The sequence below is a fragment of the Centropristis striata genome, chromosome 7 (genome assembly GCF_030273125.1).
Source record: "Centropristis striata isolate RG_2023a ecotype Rhode Island chromosome 7, C.striata_1.0, whole genome shotgun sequence".
In the NCBI taxonomy this organism is placed as follows: Eukaryota; Metazoa; Chordata; class Actinopteri; order Perciformes; family Serranidae; genus Centropristis; species Centropristis striata.
The window spans coordinates 14,659,649-14,678,889 of NC_081523.1; the positions used below are offsets into that span (position 1 = coordinate 14,659,649).

At 39.6% G+C, this 19,241-nt stretch overlaps 1 protein-coding gene across 3 annotated transcripts in view; it reads right to left on the minus strand.

Moving 5' to 3' along the window:
• Positions 1-19,241, minus strand: part of LOC131975111 (GDNF family receptor alpha-2-like) — a 55,824-nt gene that overhangs the window by 28,071 nt on the left and 8,512 nt on the right. For all 3 annotated transcript variants that reach the window (XR_009394698.1, XM_059337652.1, XM_059337651.1), the window contains one exon: positions 12,813-12,899. Coding sequence is in view for 2 of the 3 variants with exons in the window: in XM_059337652.1 (XP_059193635.1) it covers positions 12,813-12,899 (87 nt within the window). In the remaining variant the exon portion in view is untranslated. The remainder of the gene's footprint in view (positions 1-12,812; positions 12,900-19,241) is intronic.

A 19,241-nucleotide genomic window follows, 5' to 3' on the forward strand; every position in this document is an offset into this window, starting at 1 on the left:
TCCCGATTGGTAGTATCTTAGCAAACACAACCTGGATCAAATATAATCACAACAGATGGATAAAAGTCTTTCCATTGATCCTCCGACTCAACATAATCAATCCGATGAAGTTTACAGTCGGCTCAGCTGCAAAATATGATCAACAAATATAACAATAATCCTTGCATCTCTACTCATCAGGGAGTTCATTGCAAATGTTAGACTTGAACGCTGAAGGAGACTCTTCAGTATCATCCAACAGTAAGCCACTAGAGGGATGCCTGCAGCGAGCCTACATCCACTCTAACTGAATTATTGATCCAGGCTGTTTCAGACCTTGAGTGAAATATGAATGAATTAAGTGATGATTCCAAATTGGATGTCAATAAATTATTAATTTCCAGGTAATTCTATGATGTAACTATAATATTAGTACATATAATACTTATTCTGATGTTTTTGTTGTTATTGACTTATTTGCCGTAAGTAAAAGAAGATGAAACAAGTCCTTGGGAAAATATTGACAAGAACACTTATTGATGTGAACACTGGACAGTGGGAAACAACACTAAATACTGTAACACCTGTCCAAAACGTGCAAAGCTCAAGGACTTGGCAAAGACTCTGCACTGTAATACATTCCACGTTGGATGATCCACTTATTGGATGGTTCAAGTACAAGATTAAGTTCCCCTTTTTTCAGTGTAATCACAAACTGAAACATTGCAATTACCCCTCAGGCTGCACATCATATTTGTGGAAAACAGATTATGTCATTAGGTGTGTCTGGGTGTTCTGAGATACTGCATATACCACAGTGGCAGTATAAAAACACACATTTTCCTGAGATATACTGCTAATAAAGCAGGCTCATGTTCACTTGTGGCACCCCTCTCTTGTATTCAGGCTATATTAGAGAAGTTAACCTCCCTCCCCTGTAGATAATGATATTTCAGAGGTCGTAGCGGCATGGTGACACCCAGAGAGATTCATCTCTTATTCAACAGAACCAATCTCACTCTGTGTCTATCAGACAGCCTGGAGGAGGAAGAAGACCATTTATTTTAGAAGGGTGTGCTAGAGATGCTGTGTTGTTTCCAAGTGGTGCATCTCACATTATCAATCCTAGGAATGGGGATACATAGAACACATCTCATCACAACAGGAGGATAAAAAACAAGCGAACCCCCAAAATTAATGATTTTGCACAGTTTCAGATCACGTCAGATAAAAACTAAACTCACTGCCACTGACGAATAGCAGGAGAAGAATATCAGGACTTCATCACAGAAAGGAGAAAGTACCCTTAAACTAGCTCTCTGGTAACCAAGGCTTTCATTTAGATGTATCAAGGTTAAATGTAGCAGGAGCTCTTGATAAATAGGCAGGGAGTTAAGAGACATGTGCTGAGTTCAACAAACGTGGGCGTTCAAAATAGTGCTGCCTTTTTTGGTGTTTGTCACAGGCCACCGCGGAGAACCTTTCCCTCTTTGTTCGAATAATAAGAGCATTAACTTTCATGACTCTTGTTAGAATAAGACATCATTGAATCGTCAATTGAAACTTGTTTATCCTTGCGCTCTCTGAGGGGTGCGGATAGATACTTCACAGCAGATGCCTGGCAGCACAGCAGACTTGTTAGTGTAAGTGACTGGAAGGGCAGACAGAATTGTGCTCAGATCACATCTCAGATTCACTTATGCGACAGTAACAAACATCAAACCTTAGGCAGGATGTGAGACAATTAGCCGACCTCGTCAAGAGGGAGCAGCTCGGTTGATCTGTGATTACAATGAGAACAGCAGAGAGACTTTGGCACTGTGCACGATGAGGCCGCAGCAGGGCCAAAGTTTCACTAAAGTGGGCCAAGCTTGGCTGAAGCCGGCCTGAAGGGGGGCGGTACGGTCCAGCTGGAGGAGAGGTTAGCGAGGCGGCTGTCCAGTGGTTCAGGCTACATTACATTGATGGATTGCAGCTCCTAAATCTCCCCTGGCCATCTGCAGGCTCTAATGTGGGCCACTGGGGGGTCCAGGATGAAAAGAAAATAGGAGAAGGATGAGCTACTAAGATTTATCTGACCAAGCAGAGCTGAAGCCGCTTTTGAGGCTGCAGCGATGGACGGGTTTTTACTACCTCTGATTGGGGAGCCGAGATTGAATTTGGTGCTCAACCCAAAAAGATGTCCTGGGGCGAACATAAGACACAAAGCCCACTTGATGGGTCTGACGTGCTTACACACAAACAGGATGATCGCAAGAGCAAGTGGAGACGAGGAAGGAAGCGAAGAAGTGGAGATGGGAGGGGAAATGTGCAGTATTGTGTTACAGAGTTATAATTGATTTTCCAAGTGCATTACAATGAAGGTTTTCAGCAAACATATTCTGCCATAATGTGAGGAGAAAGGGGTTGATAAGCTAATGATACGAGACGTATAAAAATGGAAAAAGCTTTAAGAGGGGAGAGGAGACTCGAGCAGTTGATTGCAGCAGCTGATCATGACGGATAGAAAGATGAAATGAGAGGACAGAGACGAACAGATTGGACAGCCACTTACAGAGACATGCTGGAGAGCTTTCAATTAATACAGCCTAATTCAGGAAAGATGGGCGACTCTTGCACAGAATAATTAACCCAGCCCATCAGCAGTGTAATCAACAACTCACGGCATCACAATAGTTTACACATATCTATCACCTTACCTTGCTGGCTGTTGTACTAAACATTAATGAGCAAGAGAGGCACTGACTGAATGAATGAACGGATAGATGGGCGGGCGGCTGCATTGATTGATTAATGGATGTAATAAACACAGCACATCAGTGTCAGTAAGTGCAGGACGAGTCATAAATAATGGTTTTCCTATTATAACTTGGCACCTGTTGTCTGCAGAATAACTTATACAAATGTCTGCAGAGATGTTTGTGCATTGAGCACAATGTGATGTATTAATTTGGGGAGTACAAAACAGGAATTCACAAAAAACAGTTCTGGTTTGGTGCGCGGCGGAAAATGCGATCTCATAACTGTTAAGTCGATGTCAACAACAGTTAAAGCATCGCCATTGCTTTTGGTGATCCTGCCGTTTGACTGTAAATAGGCTTTTAATAGGGCTCTCTACTCTATGGCTATCATAAATTAGACCCCACTGATGGCAATGTAGTGGAAATAACCATTTATTCTTTCTGCACATATAACGCACACAGGGGAGAGAAGAAAAGCGAGGGTAAGGAATAAAGAGGGAGAAGTGAGAAAAGAAGCAGAGAGGTAAAGTGTGAGATAGGAGACACCTATAGGGAGACAGAGGGAGAAACAAAAAATTACATAAGACCTGTGCTCCGGTGAGGAAAGGGAGAGAGGGATAATAACGTGAAAGAGAGAGGTGGACAGAGCACGTTTGAATGAGAGGAAGTGGATAAAACGTTCACGTACACTGTATCTGGATTTTGATGCTCTTTTTTCCCAAAGAGTAAGGGATCTTCTCTCCTCAGTAATTGCTCTCTGTCAGCCTAATTTGAATTCTGCATTTCATATATCATCCCATACTCAAGGGACACTGCGCTTCAGAGGGGAGTTCAGCCCAGGTTAGGAAGAGGCTCTTGGCTCTGGGTATGTTCTCAGTAATTAGGAAAGGTGCCAAAGTTTGGATTTAATACGGCCCTGGGTGAGCGTGCGGGAGCTTGTTAGGGAAGTCTTTAGTCCGGACCCCGAGGAGCATGTCAAGCATTTCCGTGTCAAAGGGCTCATCAGTCATTAGCTCTGTACTCTGTGTCGCTGTGGGGTTTCCAAAGGGGAAGAAGAGGGTGAGCTAGATCTACAAAATCATCTCCCTAAGCCTTACTGAGCAAGTTAGATGTATAAACGTCATCAGAGGAAGACTGGCGGAGTTCATGAAGTCTTCTGTTCGCAGGGATCAACTGAATTTTCACCTCTGAGCATGAAATTATTGCCACAAAAAGGAAGCGATGAGAGAGAGTGAGGGGAGATGGAAATGATGACAGAAGACCAAGTATTTGTACGTGAGAATAAATGCATGCGTGCGGAGGTGGGAGAGGGGTGTCCAAAGGAATTTTAAATCATTGTAAACACACTTCTAAATACTTGAGCTGTTTATGAGTAGCTGCCTTCAAGTTGAGCTTCCTCTGGTGAAATTCAAAGCTTGAGTGTCCTCAGCGGGCCCCTCACTCTTAATATGCATGCTGTTTAGCTCCTTCAACCGTCACTGCCAATAATGCATAATGTATTTAAATAATCTAGCAGAATGTGTGTGTCTGGTGAACCTACACAGTATCAATAATCTGCTTTCTTGTACATCACCACCATGCAAGTGGGGAATAACAAAAATACTAACAAACTGAAACAACAAACATGGATTATTCACTGTTGTAAACTTCTTAGAAAAACGCTGACTACAACAAAGGTTCCCTGATAACTGAGCCTAGAACAACAACTCTCATTACTGACACAGAGAGAGACAAGCTAAGGCTGGACTAAGGGTAAACTGATTAGAAAATTCACACAGAATAATGAAGCACATAAACAAAGTCATATAAATACACACAGGCACAATCACAAGAATACAGAAACCAATCTTGCACAGAAAACACAGACACAGATGCACACTCATAGCCAAAAACCCAGACTACACACATGCAAAAAAAAGAGAGAAGGATCTTAATATTTGCCTAAGTAATAGTAATTGTTACGAGGACAATGTGAAAATGTCAAACATTTCAACAGCATGCTGAGCACGGCTGTTGCACTGGTCCTTTCTTCCCCTGCCGTAGAAACAGCTTTCTGGATTTAATTGGATGGTGGGCACATTGAGCTGAGAGGTGAGAGGCTTAGTGCTGAGAGTTAGAAGGTCTAACTAAGGGGTGTTAAACTTAATTCCTGCAGGGACCCCTGAATGCAGGCTTCTACGCTGCCCTCTGCTCCTAATAAGTTAATTAGCTCAGTGCTGGGTCAAGAGAACAGAATATATTTTACGTTGAGCATAATAACAATTACAGTTAATGATATCTTTGCATGCTATACATTATATGGGATTCATTTTGGCTTTGATAAGGTTTCTGGTGCATTGTGGAAGAATGATTCTCTCCCACATCCTTCATACATGATGTCTTATTGATTTGAGTAGCTGTCGATAGACTTGCACAGCATCTCTGCCCTGTAACCCAGAAAACAATGGTTATGCATCATAACTGTAGTTCCATGAGCATGCCTCTCTCGTGTGGCTTTGCCTGCAAGCAAAAAAATAGTCTTTTTCGAGAACTTCAAAAATGTGATGATTTGCTGCTCTTTTCTTTCCCATTAGAGTAAACTGAATATATTTTACTTTTTTGGACCGTTAGTCTTAGGAGTGAATTCCAGGTCTGAAAAGGGCAGCCAATGTGGAAGTGCCTTAAACCTGCATTCAGGTCAACAGCCAGCAGGGGGCGACTCCACTGGTTGCAAAAAGTAGTCTGATTGGATAGAGGTCTATGAGAAAATGACCCTACTTCTTATTTAATTTATAACCTCAGTAAACATTTAACTAATGAGTTTTATGGTCTTAATTGCTTGTTTCAAGCCTTCTTAAAAACAGCATTATGTTCTTTTTTTTTTTTTAAATTATCGTCTCATTTAGAGTAAAAATAAACAATAAAGCAGGACCATGGCTACCTTGTGATTGACAGGTCTTCGTCATGGCACTCTGTATGTTTTACTAGAAATTTGTCTTGTTCAGCGTTTGGCTGAATTAAAACTTACTCTAAAGAGTCATCACAGTGATGACATCCACTTCTTCTATAAAGTCTATGTGTTAGTCAGACAAATCAAGCGTTTTTTTAAGAGATCACACTGGAAGCTGGGAAATTGCAATAAGCATGTTTTAACTAATTTCTGAAATTTCATATGCAAAAAAGAAAAAAGTTGCAGCCCTGTTCCTCATCAACATCAACAAAAAGCTTTTTGCATGCATCAAACAAACTAGCAGAACCACATCAGGCACCAAATGTGATTCATTTTCTGAACTAACTAAAGTTGGTGGGGCAAGGAGGTGTCTGACACTGGCAGGTGTGGGACTGTAAACAAGACAAATGTGCCTTCCTGCAGCATCTCAATGCTTCATCTTTTTGTTTGATTTTGTTAGATTCCCACTGGTGTATGGTCCAATTCGATTAGAACAGTGAAAATATGCATTAATATTAGTTATTGCGCTCAATTCTTGCAGCAACTAAAGGGGTTTTGGGTAGAGAACTGATTATCAATAGATTTCCACTGGGAAATACTCACTCAGCATTCCCTATCATTTGATGATGAAGATTCACAAGAAGTTATTTGTGTGTGTATTTCTTTTTACAAGGCTAAATGTACCTCCTGTATATGTACCTTAGCTGTCCACTGAAGACATTAGAGTTACTGTAAGCATCCCTAAATGTCAAGTGAAGAGGTGGTAGGGGTGTAAGGGGTGTTGTGGGCTTAACTATAGGGAATTCATCTTTGATAATACTTGATTTTATGTTCCTGTAGGAGCAGGCTAAAATACATTTTTGTGCCTCTCCTTTGACAAGATTACTGCTGCAACTGGAAACGAAAATCCAATCTGTAATACATGATTGTCTGATACAATCATGATGCTCTGGATTAGACCTGTTGTAAGCTTAAATACCAAGAAGAAAATCCTACCAAGATAAGTTAATAAAATGGTGGTAAAGGGCAACTCTGGGCAGCAGTAAGGGTAAAAAAAATAAGAAACTAAAATAACAAACAATATTGCATTGAGCTGCTCGTGTCAGAAGCAATACTGTTAGGACTCATGTTATATAATAATAACATATTGGGTTCAATAGAGAGCATCTGTGAAGGGCATCACATACATTCTTTAATTTACTGCAATACTATACTTTTCATAGTGCCGTTTAAGTTTCTTGGGAGCAGTTGGTTCTCTTAAGGAAATGTGGATGATACCATGTCTCCATGTCTCCCTCACTCTGTGTCTGATGTATGTTTGTACTGAGAATAAATACTGAGGTAGTACATTGTTGTTTTTTCAGGATATAATCAGAAAATTATAATTGCAGCTGTAAGTGGAAAGGTGACTCGTTACAGAGTTCTGCCTCAGTAAAGAGAGATATAGGTTTACAGAACTTAACCATCATCATATTTCAAATTTAGATTTTTATCCTTGTCTACCAAAATCAGTGCATAAATTTGGGTTTTTGAAACACAGTAAAACTGACTAAAAATAGGCGGTAGAGTCCTTTACCATTGGCAGTAGATGAGAATTCCTTTGTGCCACATTTGACGTCACAAATGAGCTGGAAAACACAATATATGAAGGCCAGTGAAAATGTTACGGGGCTATAAAAAAATTAAAAAAACAGTTACCTATTCAGTCTCTATTCAGTCACTCGGTGCCAACTAATTTTAAATGTTCAAGTGCTGCTTTGACAAAAATGGACAGAATTTGAGGCTGAGATGACAAAGAACCACATCATTACGCTAAAAAAAGGTTAAAAAAAATAAGCGTGCCCTCCGGGGTGTCATGTTTCCATCACTGCCGAACAAAGCCAGAGCCAATAAATACCTGTTTCCACTGCAGTCATTTGTCCTGGGCATGAATGTCAATTGTAACCTTTCTCACCAAAGACAAAAGCCACATGTAAGTGGGTATTAATGGGTTTTTTGTCCAGTGGGAAAGAGGCTCTAATTTTACTAGTTGTGGGTGCTGACTGTAATATTCGCACTGGGGCTGTCAACAGCACTCCGAACTGCAAACACTAGTGTTTTTCACAGCAATCACACTCTCTGGGAACCAGGGTCACTTCCACTTCCAGCCAGCTTTCAGTATTGTTCTGTTCACATGTTTGCTGCACTTTATATAAAACCTTTACGCTCTTTCCATCCATCATCACTTCATCATCTATCAGATGACCATGCCTTCTGCCCTGAAACACACAGGATAACAAAGTGACTAAAGGCCAGCACATGCTGCCGACAGCATGCGCTCATCAAAACGTTCGTCCCTACTGTTATCTATGTATCATCCCCTCACCGTCGGTGGCTAGACATGTGCCAACGCTCGTGATGCGCCGCCCCAGGACACTTTACGCCACTGTCCTATTTCCAGCCTTGCCCCCCCCCCAAACACATTTTTTCCCCCACTCACTCCCTGCTTTCAGGTTACACTCCAGACCCCATGGCAGCTCTACTTCCTCTACTCACCTCACTCTGTGGTTGTCTCTGTGGATGTGCGTCAACAAATGGTTGAGGGTAGTGATTAGTTGTTGAGAAATATCCCGAGGTATATGATCCACAATCTTGGTATTATAAAGACAAAGGCGAAAAAGACATGCCTGGTGAGAGATATCTCGTGAAAGTCGCTTTTCAGGTGCGAAATTCAGTTGAAGTTTTGGATGTCCAAACATGATTTAAAGCTAATTCAAGAAGTCAGACTTCATGTATGGGATTAGGAACAAGTTTCTTCCTGCTGAAAGCGAAGCCTAACTGTGCTAGGTGTCTGGTGCAGTGTGTCCATCTAAATCAGTAATATTGAAAGGTAGCAGGAAAAACTTAGGTGCCATATGAGAACCTGCTGCCTTCGTAGACCTTGTGTTTGGAATAAAACATTTCCTGTTCCTGAAAATCAGAGAAACATGACAGAAAGCATTTCATGCAACCTGGTAACCTCTCTGGCTTCTTTGCCCAGGTCTTTCCAATGGCTTGGCAGTGCTTGTGGCATACTGACAGAAGGAATATACTTCTTTTGGGACACTGGCAGTCCACCTGAGTGCTAGGCAATATGGCAAAAGTCTTCTATCCTGATATAATTCAATACATTTCAAGACAAAGCTCTTGGCCAAAACATAGTTCAGCTGCTGCATGTTCATGTTCATATATACAGAACTGTGCAAAAGTCTTAGGCAGTGGTGAAAAAGTGCCTAGAAGAATTAAATGCTGGTTTGAAGGCAAAGGGCGGTCACACCAAATATTGATTTGATTTAGATTTTTCTTCTGTTCACTTACTTTGCATTTTGTTAATTGATAAAAAATAAACCATTAACATTTCTATTCATTTTTGGAAGCATTATATTTTACAGCATTTTTTCACACTTGCCTAAAACTTTTGCATAGTACTCACAGACTTAGTCAATGTGACGTCACCCATTGGTTTGTTGACTGTCCGTTTCAGGCATCAAAATCATCGTTACACTTCTCGCCTTCTTGTTTTTGGAAATGAGGAGCAGACCATATTTGGCTGTGGAGGACTGAGAGGGATCTGACGACACTGACTACACGCCTCTCTACACCTCAACCTGACTGAGCGAAGTCACTGCTTATTCATGTTAGCATTAACTGGAGCATTAACTGGGACTTAAGTTTTGACTAGCAAAAAAACAAAAAGAAGTGTACTTTGTTACCTAAGAAAAATCAACAGCGACTCCTTGGAGACCAACCAAAGGCTGAACAAGACATTTTTAATGAACAAAACGTTCAAATAAACTGTCATTAAGTGAAAATACAGTGTAAGGGTCAAAGTTATGAGACCACCATGAGAATCATATGATTCTTTATCTTCTGTTTTCTTCTAAATGGGGCCATTATTTACACTATTAACATCAAATTGTCTTGAAGAAGATTTTTTACTAGCGATTGAGACCATAGTGTTGTCCTAAAAGATTTTCCTGAAGTAATAAATCAAGTGAGTCATTTTGTATTGAAATGAATAGACCCAAATGCTTCTGCAACCTTCGTCAGCACCATCCTGTTGGAATTTTTGGTAGAATGCAGCTTAAGGCACTTCCTGGTTTGCCTCACTGCTCAGACCGGGAGGTTGCCGCTTGATAGTACTGTATATTTTCGTATCACCCAATCCTAGTTACACAAAACAACGACACCAACTATCACTCTCACCCTTTAGAGATGACAGGCTTGGCCACACTGTGCCTTGATACCATGGGCCCACTGAGGACACTCCAGTCTCCGTGGTAATGAAACACGGCAGGAATAGCAGAATTTATCGCTGTCTTTTTAACGAAGTGGTCCTTGGCCATATTGTTGTCAATAAATGGCAGCCACTTCCCTTACCAGGGGACAGATCCCACAGGGTTAAATGTGCCCGATGGCTTTTTGTCTGTGTGTGTACAATGCATGCACATTTTCAGTTTGAAGATATGCAAAAAACAGTGTCTAAGACTACACGGTCCCATTAGAAGGAGAAGCCTGTGTGAAATAGGTTTGCAGGTATCACTTGGGGCAATGCAGAAACTGAGTCTCCATATGTTCTGTTTAATTTCATCTTCAGAGCCTGAGTGCATACAGCAGTATATAATTCTTTTTCATTTCTATCACAACTTTTGTCCCTTATCTTCCTCCCAGACAAAAACTTTTAAAGCAGCAGAGATTATTTTTCAATTTCCTACCTTTCCTCTTGGAGAGTATACAGTCCCCTGTCCTCATCAACCAACCAGCTATCATATATTCCCCGGGTCTCGATGCAGTTTAACATTTATAGACGTGATTATGAATACTTTTGTGTGGTTTGGTAATCGAACTGAGAAGTATTTTCATAAAACAAGTGTGTAATTACTTATCCGTTTGCCTGTGGTTTTCTCTCAGTGCCACAATCAATTACTCTGTCCTCAGAAATGATAAATAATGAGGAAAGCTTGCGGCTAAACAGATTTCAGAAAGCAAATCCAATATTTCACCTTGGAGAGAATAGAGGAAACAGCGGAAGCAAAATGGATGTAGTAATGAGTCCCCTGTTGTATCTTAATATGGCTAGGTACAGTGTGCTGCACTTGCTGTTTCACCTGTTTCACCGGGGCACTTGTACTCGCATTGCGCTAAAAATAACCATCTGCACTTTAATTATTATCTTGATTGTTTGACCACTAAACATTTGTCAGTAACATTTGGGAAATAATGCCCATTTTGTATACTTTTTAACTTCTGATCTGGATTCCCTACATGCATATTTCTGCTGACACATAATTTACAATTTCAAAATGTTTTGCAAGTGTCTTCAAGACTATTTATCATAACCAGAACTTTAGCCATATTTCTTAAGCATATTGTGCAACTGCATCTATTTTTAAATTTCAGGTGCACACACTGATTATTTTTGCAATATTTGATGGCATTTAACCTATAGGTGGTGCTACAGCAACATAATACATTTAAATGGCCATAATTGAGTGCTCATGGTCGGTGGTGGAAAGTAACAAAGTACATTTACTCAAGTAATGTATTTAAGTACAGTTTTGAGGTACTTATACTTTCCTTGAGTATTTACATTTTATGTAACTTTATACTTCTACTCCACTACATTTAGAGGCAAATATTGTATTATCATATTCATTCATAATATTGTATATTTTACTCGACTACATTAAGCTACCAGCTTTAGTTATTTTTCAGGCCGAGACTTACATAAAACATAAAACATAGCATAAAAAATGTATTTAAAGTGATTTGACTTGTTTTATTTTTAATTAAATCTCATAACTAATAAATATTAGGTAGCTAAAATGAGCCCTATCATGATAATTAAATGCTGTTTACATAAATGCATCATAATATTAATCCAATAATATATTTAGAATATATAAAACATAACAAGTACTTTTACTTTTGATACTTTAAGTACACGTTGATGCTGATAGTTTTGTACTTTTGAGTACGGTTTTGAATGCAGGACTTTTACTTGTAGTGGAGTAATTTCAGAGTGTGGTATTCATACTTTTACTTAAGTAAAAGATCTGAATACTTCTTCCACCACTGGTCATGGTTTATCCTTGTACAAAGCACTAAAATTATCATAAATCAGCATGCTTGTTTATTACTTTAAATACTTAGGTGCAGATCTTAAATCCAAATGCAAGTTAAACATTTTCTTGAAATAACCATTTTTGAAGATTCTGCAAGAATTTCTCAATGTTTTCTAGATGAATATGCATTTAAATCAGCGAAGGAAGTTTGCCACCATTTTTCAAAACTCCAAAGTAATCAAAGCCTGCTCTTTTTCATATTTATTCTGGTACTCTCGCCTTCTTTAAATCTATCAAACAAGCGCATTTTCAAAAACAAGTGATACACTGCTGATTTTAAGCTAAGGGGATTATACAAAAAAGCGTGTCTTATTTTGTACCTCCCAGTTATAAAACAAAACAAGATACATCAGCCAAAAGAAAGGGAAAATGTGCTGTCTTCAGTGTTTGTAGATTGCTTTTGGCAAAAAATAAAAAAAATAAATAAAAGAGAAGATCCTCTGGAAATGTCTGTCAGAACTGGATGAATGAAAGCGATTGAATTTTCAAGTGACTGTAGCCTGTAGCTCTGGCAATGGACATGCATCGTCCCTGTGTCCAATCTCACCTATTGTATAACTCACTTCTCTGCATAGCATTAAACATTGTAGCTGTGACTTATAATAAGATCTGCATTGATTAGTGATACCGTGACGGTAATAACCAGTAAATTAAATAGCAGGCTATGGCTCCCCTGCTGAGTGCTGGGCTGTTTAATTAGTAAACCAAAGAGGACATTTCAAACTGAAAGCGAAATCAATAACTAGGAAAAATGTGTGGTATTACACAGAGAGTATATAGTTTACCTCACAAGCCCACAACAACTGTTGTATGTCACAAGAAGGATAAAACGATATCAGCAACCAATATGTTTAAGGGCCAAGGACAGTTCACTGGTGAGAAAAGACTGACAGACTCTTTAGACGACTACATTGTCATTTATCCAAAATGAACCTCCATTTCACCCTGTCTATAGTAAACATTTTCATCATATTTCTACTCATTAGATAAACCGCAGAGTGTTTGGTTAAGATCAAATACCTGAAGAGATGGAGGCCAAGCGGAAAGCATCAGGTTGCCGGTTTGGTGCTACTGGTTCATACGGGGATGAATCATCCATGTCTCCACCTGAAACAACAGTGAGAATGACAAAAATCCATTATCACTCAAGTGGATGACGGCGCTTTCCCAGCAGAGCAGAGCAGAGCATTTAAGCATCTCCCAAAGAATCAAAAACAGAAACAGGAGTGCATTCTAGCTCCAGCAGCATGAAATACAGACAAAATACAAAGTAGTTCATAGTTCCTGTTGAAAAAACTGTGATAAGTGAACTTTTTATGAATGTTTGGGATTTAAATGGAACATTATTCTGTAATGATGTCATTTCTAAGTATAAGCCAGGCTGACCAACAACTGGCTCATAGTGGTTGGTTGTTTTTTTCATATGGAAAACAAGATGTTCATCATGATAAAATAATTTCCTTTTGGAGACAGAATTTCTTCCTGCTGTGGTTTGATTTTGGGGAGCAGCTGAAGGACTAAAGCACAAGCAATGCATCTTCCCTATTAACAATGTGTTGCCAGAGCTGTTTGTAAAAAGAAGAAAAAAAAATTAAAATCAAATTAGCACTCAACTGACTGAGTCTCTCCCATGTGCCTGCTTCTCTGTAGGCCCTAATCCCGCATTTAAAATTCATAGCCATTCGGTGTGATTGAGACAAACCCTCCAGTGTGTAATAGCTTTGCATTCTGATCCCAACAGAAACACAGTCAGGGTGTTGTGAGGAAGGTTTAGAGGCCTGCTGCTACAAATGAGAAAATCTGAAACCTGTTGGTAAAAGACAGCACTGCCTAGACAACCAATCAGTTCAGCCAATCAATAGACAGGTACATTTTGTTTCTCAACATCCTCCTCCGACTCTCTCCCAAAACATGATGCAACCTAATAAAATGTTGACTTGTAACTGCCGCGATATTAGATGCCTGTGTTAACCAGAACATACAGTTTAGCATGCTGTTCGTACAGCAGCTTATTACGACACATATTATTAACGTAAGGTGGCTCTTTCTAGTGTCGATACTTAATATGAAAGAAGTGTGTTAAAGACCAAAAATGTCCACTTGGGCAGCTTGGGGTTGGGATGGTGTGTTCACCCAGGATACCAGTGTTTGTGTCCCAAAACTCAATGTTGTAATTTTAATTTTGTAGGTATTTTTCATTTGTAGCTATAGGTCACGGGCTATATCACTAATATTGATACTTTTGAACGTAAACCACAAACCTATCTTTTTAATCTGGCTTTTATGTAGTGTCTTACTATTAGCATGTTATTATCACAATTTTATGGTTTATACTTGTTTTATTTCTTAGCTTTTATCTGTTTTACCTATGTTTTATTTTTTATATTAAATGTCTTGTATTCATCTATTCGTATATATAATCTTTTATAATTTGATTTATTTATATTTTATTACTCAGCGTGCATTAGTCTTTATGTCCTTTTATTAAATATTTTAAGTTGTTGCGGTTATTTTCAATCTGTACAGCACTTTGAATTACACTAGATTTGTTTCAAAGGTGCCGTGTAATAAAATTTGATGATTGATTGATTGATTGATTGATTGATTGATTGATTGATTGATACAATACAATACTATCTTGACTACTTCAAGTCCTGCAATCGTTATTTTATGCCAAACTATGTTTTCCTAAGGTTAATGTAGTTAGACGATTGTGATTGGTTTAAAGACATATAAAGGAGCGTTTCCGCTATAGCAGAATGATAATGAATGCAGCGAGACCTTTCCCCAATCCAGTGGAGGTATAGGTCTGGCTATGTGAGACGAGATTTAAGCCGAGCTGTAGTCCTCAAGTCTTGCACTCGTCCTGGTCTGGTATCTGTCAGACTCTGGAATGTCTGGGTATTGGGTTTGGCTATTGGTTAAGTTGTTCCTGGCTGCTGATTCAGGATCAGTTATATAAACTTTTGCCTGATTGGCTCATTCACCAACATGATGTGTTAGATTAGTATAATGTTAGAAGATAGATCAATCTTGTGTATTGATGGAGTTTTAAACGTAACAATTTTTTTTTTATTATATTAGAAGTCTTTAACAGTTTGTTTGTTCTGGACTCGACCTTGACTTGGTCTCTTGACTGCCTTTGGATTTTGTCATGACTAGACCAGGTTTTGGACTTGACTTGGACTTGACTGTAAGAAAAACTGCTCTATGTGGTTGTGTGGTTTGGAGGACTTGACTATTCTTGGTTATTCTCTATCCTGTGAACATATTTAATCAACAAATGAGAGTCAAATATTTTGAAATAAAAACTATGATACCATCAGATATGTGCGCTGATACTTCACTTATTAATTATACAAGTTGAATTTGTCCATTAAAACTTATCAAACCCATAGGAAAAAAATATGTGCACTGGCACATGGTAAAAAGGAATGACTTAACTTAGATCATTAAGGGAAAAAGGGAATTACTAAAGGGAATTTTCTATCATAATTTGTCCACAGAGAAAAGAAAAACAACCTCAGACTTGTGTACATCTGCAGAGTCATTGCTTTACTTCTACATCTCCCCTCTCCATCAATATTGACAATCATAACAAGGTGGAGCAGCTCAGCTGGCCATTCTCTGAGCGTATATAGCTATTGACATCTGGCACTGTTGAGAATAGTCGGTGTGTGTGAGAAAGAAAAAAACTGTGGAGGAGAGTCACACCGGAGACACAAAGCAGAGGAAAGAGAAGACAAAGAAAATCAGAGAAGCCGAGAGAACACAAAGGGAAAATTACCTAAATCCTCTAAGTTTTGACTCTATCTGATGTGCCTTTCTTGTTTGTCTGTAGACACGAGTTATATACAAACATGAATTTAAGTGTAGTTGTGTCAATTGCGACTGTGTCACATACATCTCAACTCCTGTTGTTCTTTACATTTCTATCGACAGAAGGTGACTGGAGATGCTGCTGGACTTGAGATGTCTCAGTCTATCTAATCACAACAATTACCTTCTAAAGCTATAGTGCTTTAAAAGCCTTTCAGGAGTTCAGGGCTACCACTTACTCGGAAAAACAACTACCTTAACCTTGCTTCCATGTCTTTTTTACAAGATAGTTATTGTGTGTTTTAAAAAAAGAGGTAAATATTTCACAAAAAATGCAATGCATCTCCCTCTACACCAAGACCATTTTGCTGTACAGAGCAACATGGAATAAAGGATGCCCTATCTTTTGCCAAAAGCAAAACATCTTGTTATGAGGTTGCTTAGCATTTTGTTCAGCCAGCTCCTTACAGCGTAGGGAAGCTTCGCTGCACAATTAGCCCGGGATCAAACAGTGCTAAGGCACATTAAATTTCAAAAGTACAACTGAACTATACAGTGAACCGTGGTGATCCTATAAAACAATAATGTCAAAACTGTCCATGTGTTTAATGAATACATAAAGCTTATATGGATGTTACAAGCCATGTTGAATCATTAAATTGCAAAACACACTATAATCACACACACACACCCTTAGGATGTGTAAAACCCCACAGCAGGAGGCCTTGTTGTACCTTGAAAAAAAAAAAAAACATGCTCTTTGACAGTCATCCTGGACCCAATTATGCATTCATAATAGTGAATTCTTCGCAGCTGTTTAGTGATAAGATGTTTTTAGCCACAGGGCAACAACTTATCGCTGTAATTAAGTCTCCGTTTGACTTCATTTGCTCTGACAGTATGGAGCATGACCGGCACAGCTCAGACAGACATGCAGGCCTCTCCCTTGTTACAGCATGAGAGGAATATTGCTTTTAAGTGGATTCAAATTCCTCTCCTTTGCCATAAGGGTTTTTATGAAGCTGTTAGGCACCATCATTCATCCTTTTCATATGCATTATCAATGAAGCTAAACTCCTGGGGTGATGGAAACTGTCCTATAGATTTTTTTTTTTTTTCGCGACTTTCTTGGCAAAGCATTTATGGCTGGAAGCAAAGTCAATTTTAATAACTGTCAGTCACCTTGTTTTGTTTTTAAAGTCACTCTATACTGATTGTGTTTCCTATTTAATATTGATTTCATATTGTTCCCTTTTTTAGCCACAGGCAATGTTGGGAAAAGACCAAATGGTAATATTACTTATTACTTATTATTTAAATAATAAGAATGTATTGCCACACTACTTCTGTTCCTATATGAATCACAAACAAAGGAGGCTTTGCACAGGCTGGGCAGCCTGGAGCACAGCCGGAGGTCCTCTGCAGAGTCCTGCTGGTTTTTGCACGAACTCTGCTGGTAACAAAAGGTGACCGAGCCTTTGCTGTCAAAGCTCCCAAAGTCTGCAAATGAGCTGTCAGTGGAGATCAGGCTAGTCACCACACTTTCCTCTTTAAAGCACTTTGCAAAGCACACTTGTATTCTATAGAAATGCGTCAGAGGCAACACTGGAATATGGGAATACACACTTTTATTACATTAAGATAAATGCATTCATCTTTCCTCTCAGCTTCCTCCCATAATGTGTTCATTCAACAAAGAAAAGATAAAGTAAAGTGATACCGCAAATGCATCTTTCTTCGAGCTGTGCTTAACAGAACACAAGTCGAAGCATAAATTCAGTTAACGGCTCAGCGTTTGAAGTGATATTGACATTTTAAACTCAATTCCAAACCATACAAATAGAATATTGGATTAGCTCACAATAATATTTCAAGTCACAATTCCAATCCAGCGTGGCGTGGTGGGCAAACACAGCTGAGAAAATGAGTGCTGAAATTTCAAGACACCCCTTTGGCTATGCCAGTGTAATGTTAATATGAATAGTTACACACTCGCTTACCTAAATCAGCATTTTAATACCTGGTGTCAGGTACTAAATGTTGAATATGGTGTAAATCCTGAGAAACTTCCGTAAAAACGGCTATCATCTTTATGGCGTAGCAGCATATTGGAGAGAACATTAAAAACAGCAGCAGCAGCAGTGCAGCTCCATATATCAGCCTCTCCTCACCATTTTACATTTTATATCAATATGAGTGAACAGAAAACCCCATAATTTGGTATGCTGTGAATTTACAACAACTTAAATACCCAATATTAAGCAACTTATATATTTACTGTAAACATGATTAGTGCTGCTGTATTGGGAACTGAAGGGTAACAACCCAAGTGATTAATCTAAATATATAAAATGTGTTTGGCTCCGACTTGGAAGAACTTGGCTGCCTTCTTTCAACAAGCAGCTATTTCAATTAATGATGCAGAGAGGTAAAGAGAGTGACGGACCAAGAGACAGACAGAAAGAGAGCAAGAGAGAGAGAGAGAGAGAGAGAGAGAGAGAGAAGTAGTCATGCTGTGATGACAGCCGCCGGGCCCTGGTAGTTGACTTCTGCGACGCACATTCATTCACCACCGCTGTGAACCTTCCCGCCAGGAGTGAGTCTTAATGCCCACATCATGACAGTATTCACTGAGCAGAATGGGCCGTCACTCACTCTCCCCTCTGATAGAGAGCCTGAGAACTCACTCTGCTATAAAAGGCTAATCTAAACCCCGCTACCTGGCCCTCATTTCAGCCGCACTGTCACACTCCATACAGCCCCGTAGTGAATGGGTGTCATCTCGGGCACTTCACCTTACAGGCTAGGAAATCATTAGACGGATTTACGAGGACAAACAGTGCCTTTTTGTCATCATATTTCACTGATCCTTTTCACATTTAGGGAGGAAAGATAAAAGGGGAGAAGGAGAGATGAAAAGGGATGAGGAGGGGAAAGCTCTGAGAGACCTTATTGATCACATCCAGAAGCTATCGACAGATCCCTTCCTCTGATGATGAAGTAGCCACCTAGCGAGTGCCGGCTGCTTCTCCAGCGAAGGGGAAGGAGAGAAAGCAGAGAGGACATATTCAGCATGCAGGAGCCTGCTTCCCCTATCCCCTGACATGCAGGGCAGGCTGGAAAAATGTTCTGCTTATGACAGTGGATGGCTAAGGTAATGGCCGGTGACTGCTACCATTGCTCATAGTAATGATGGTTTCACCCAGGAATACTGTGTACCTTTGTAACTCCCCCTCCTCTACGGTTTCACCCCGTGACTCTGCCTTTCTTCCTCTCGCTCTCTCATTCTTTGGTTTTCTTCTGTCTCTCTCTTAAATTTTCTTCCCCCCACTCATCATTTATCTGCCGTCCTCTCCTCAGCTCCTGTCCTCACCTCCTGTCCTCTCGCCCGCTCTCTCCATTTCTCTTCCTCCCTGCCTAAGTCTATCATGATGTGCACAGCATTCTTACACTGTCTATTTCATGTTACAGCATTAGGGGGGCCCCAACTTGTGGTATTAACATGATGTGGCGACATATTCAGAGGGTGACCTTTGCAAAGCTGACATTCATGAGAATTGGGAAAATAAATCATGCCAACATATTCTCTGGTATTCCCGTCTTTGCATGTTAAGATAGAGCCTTCTCTCA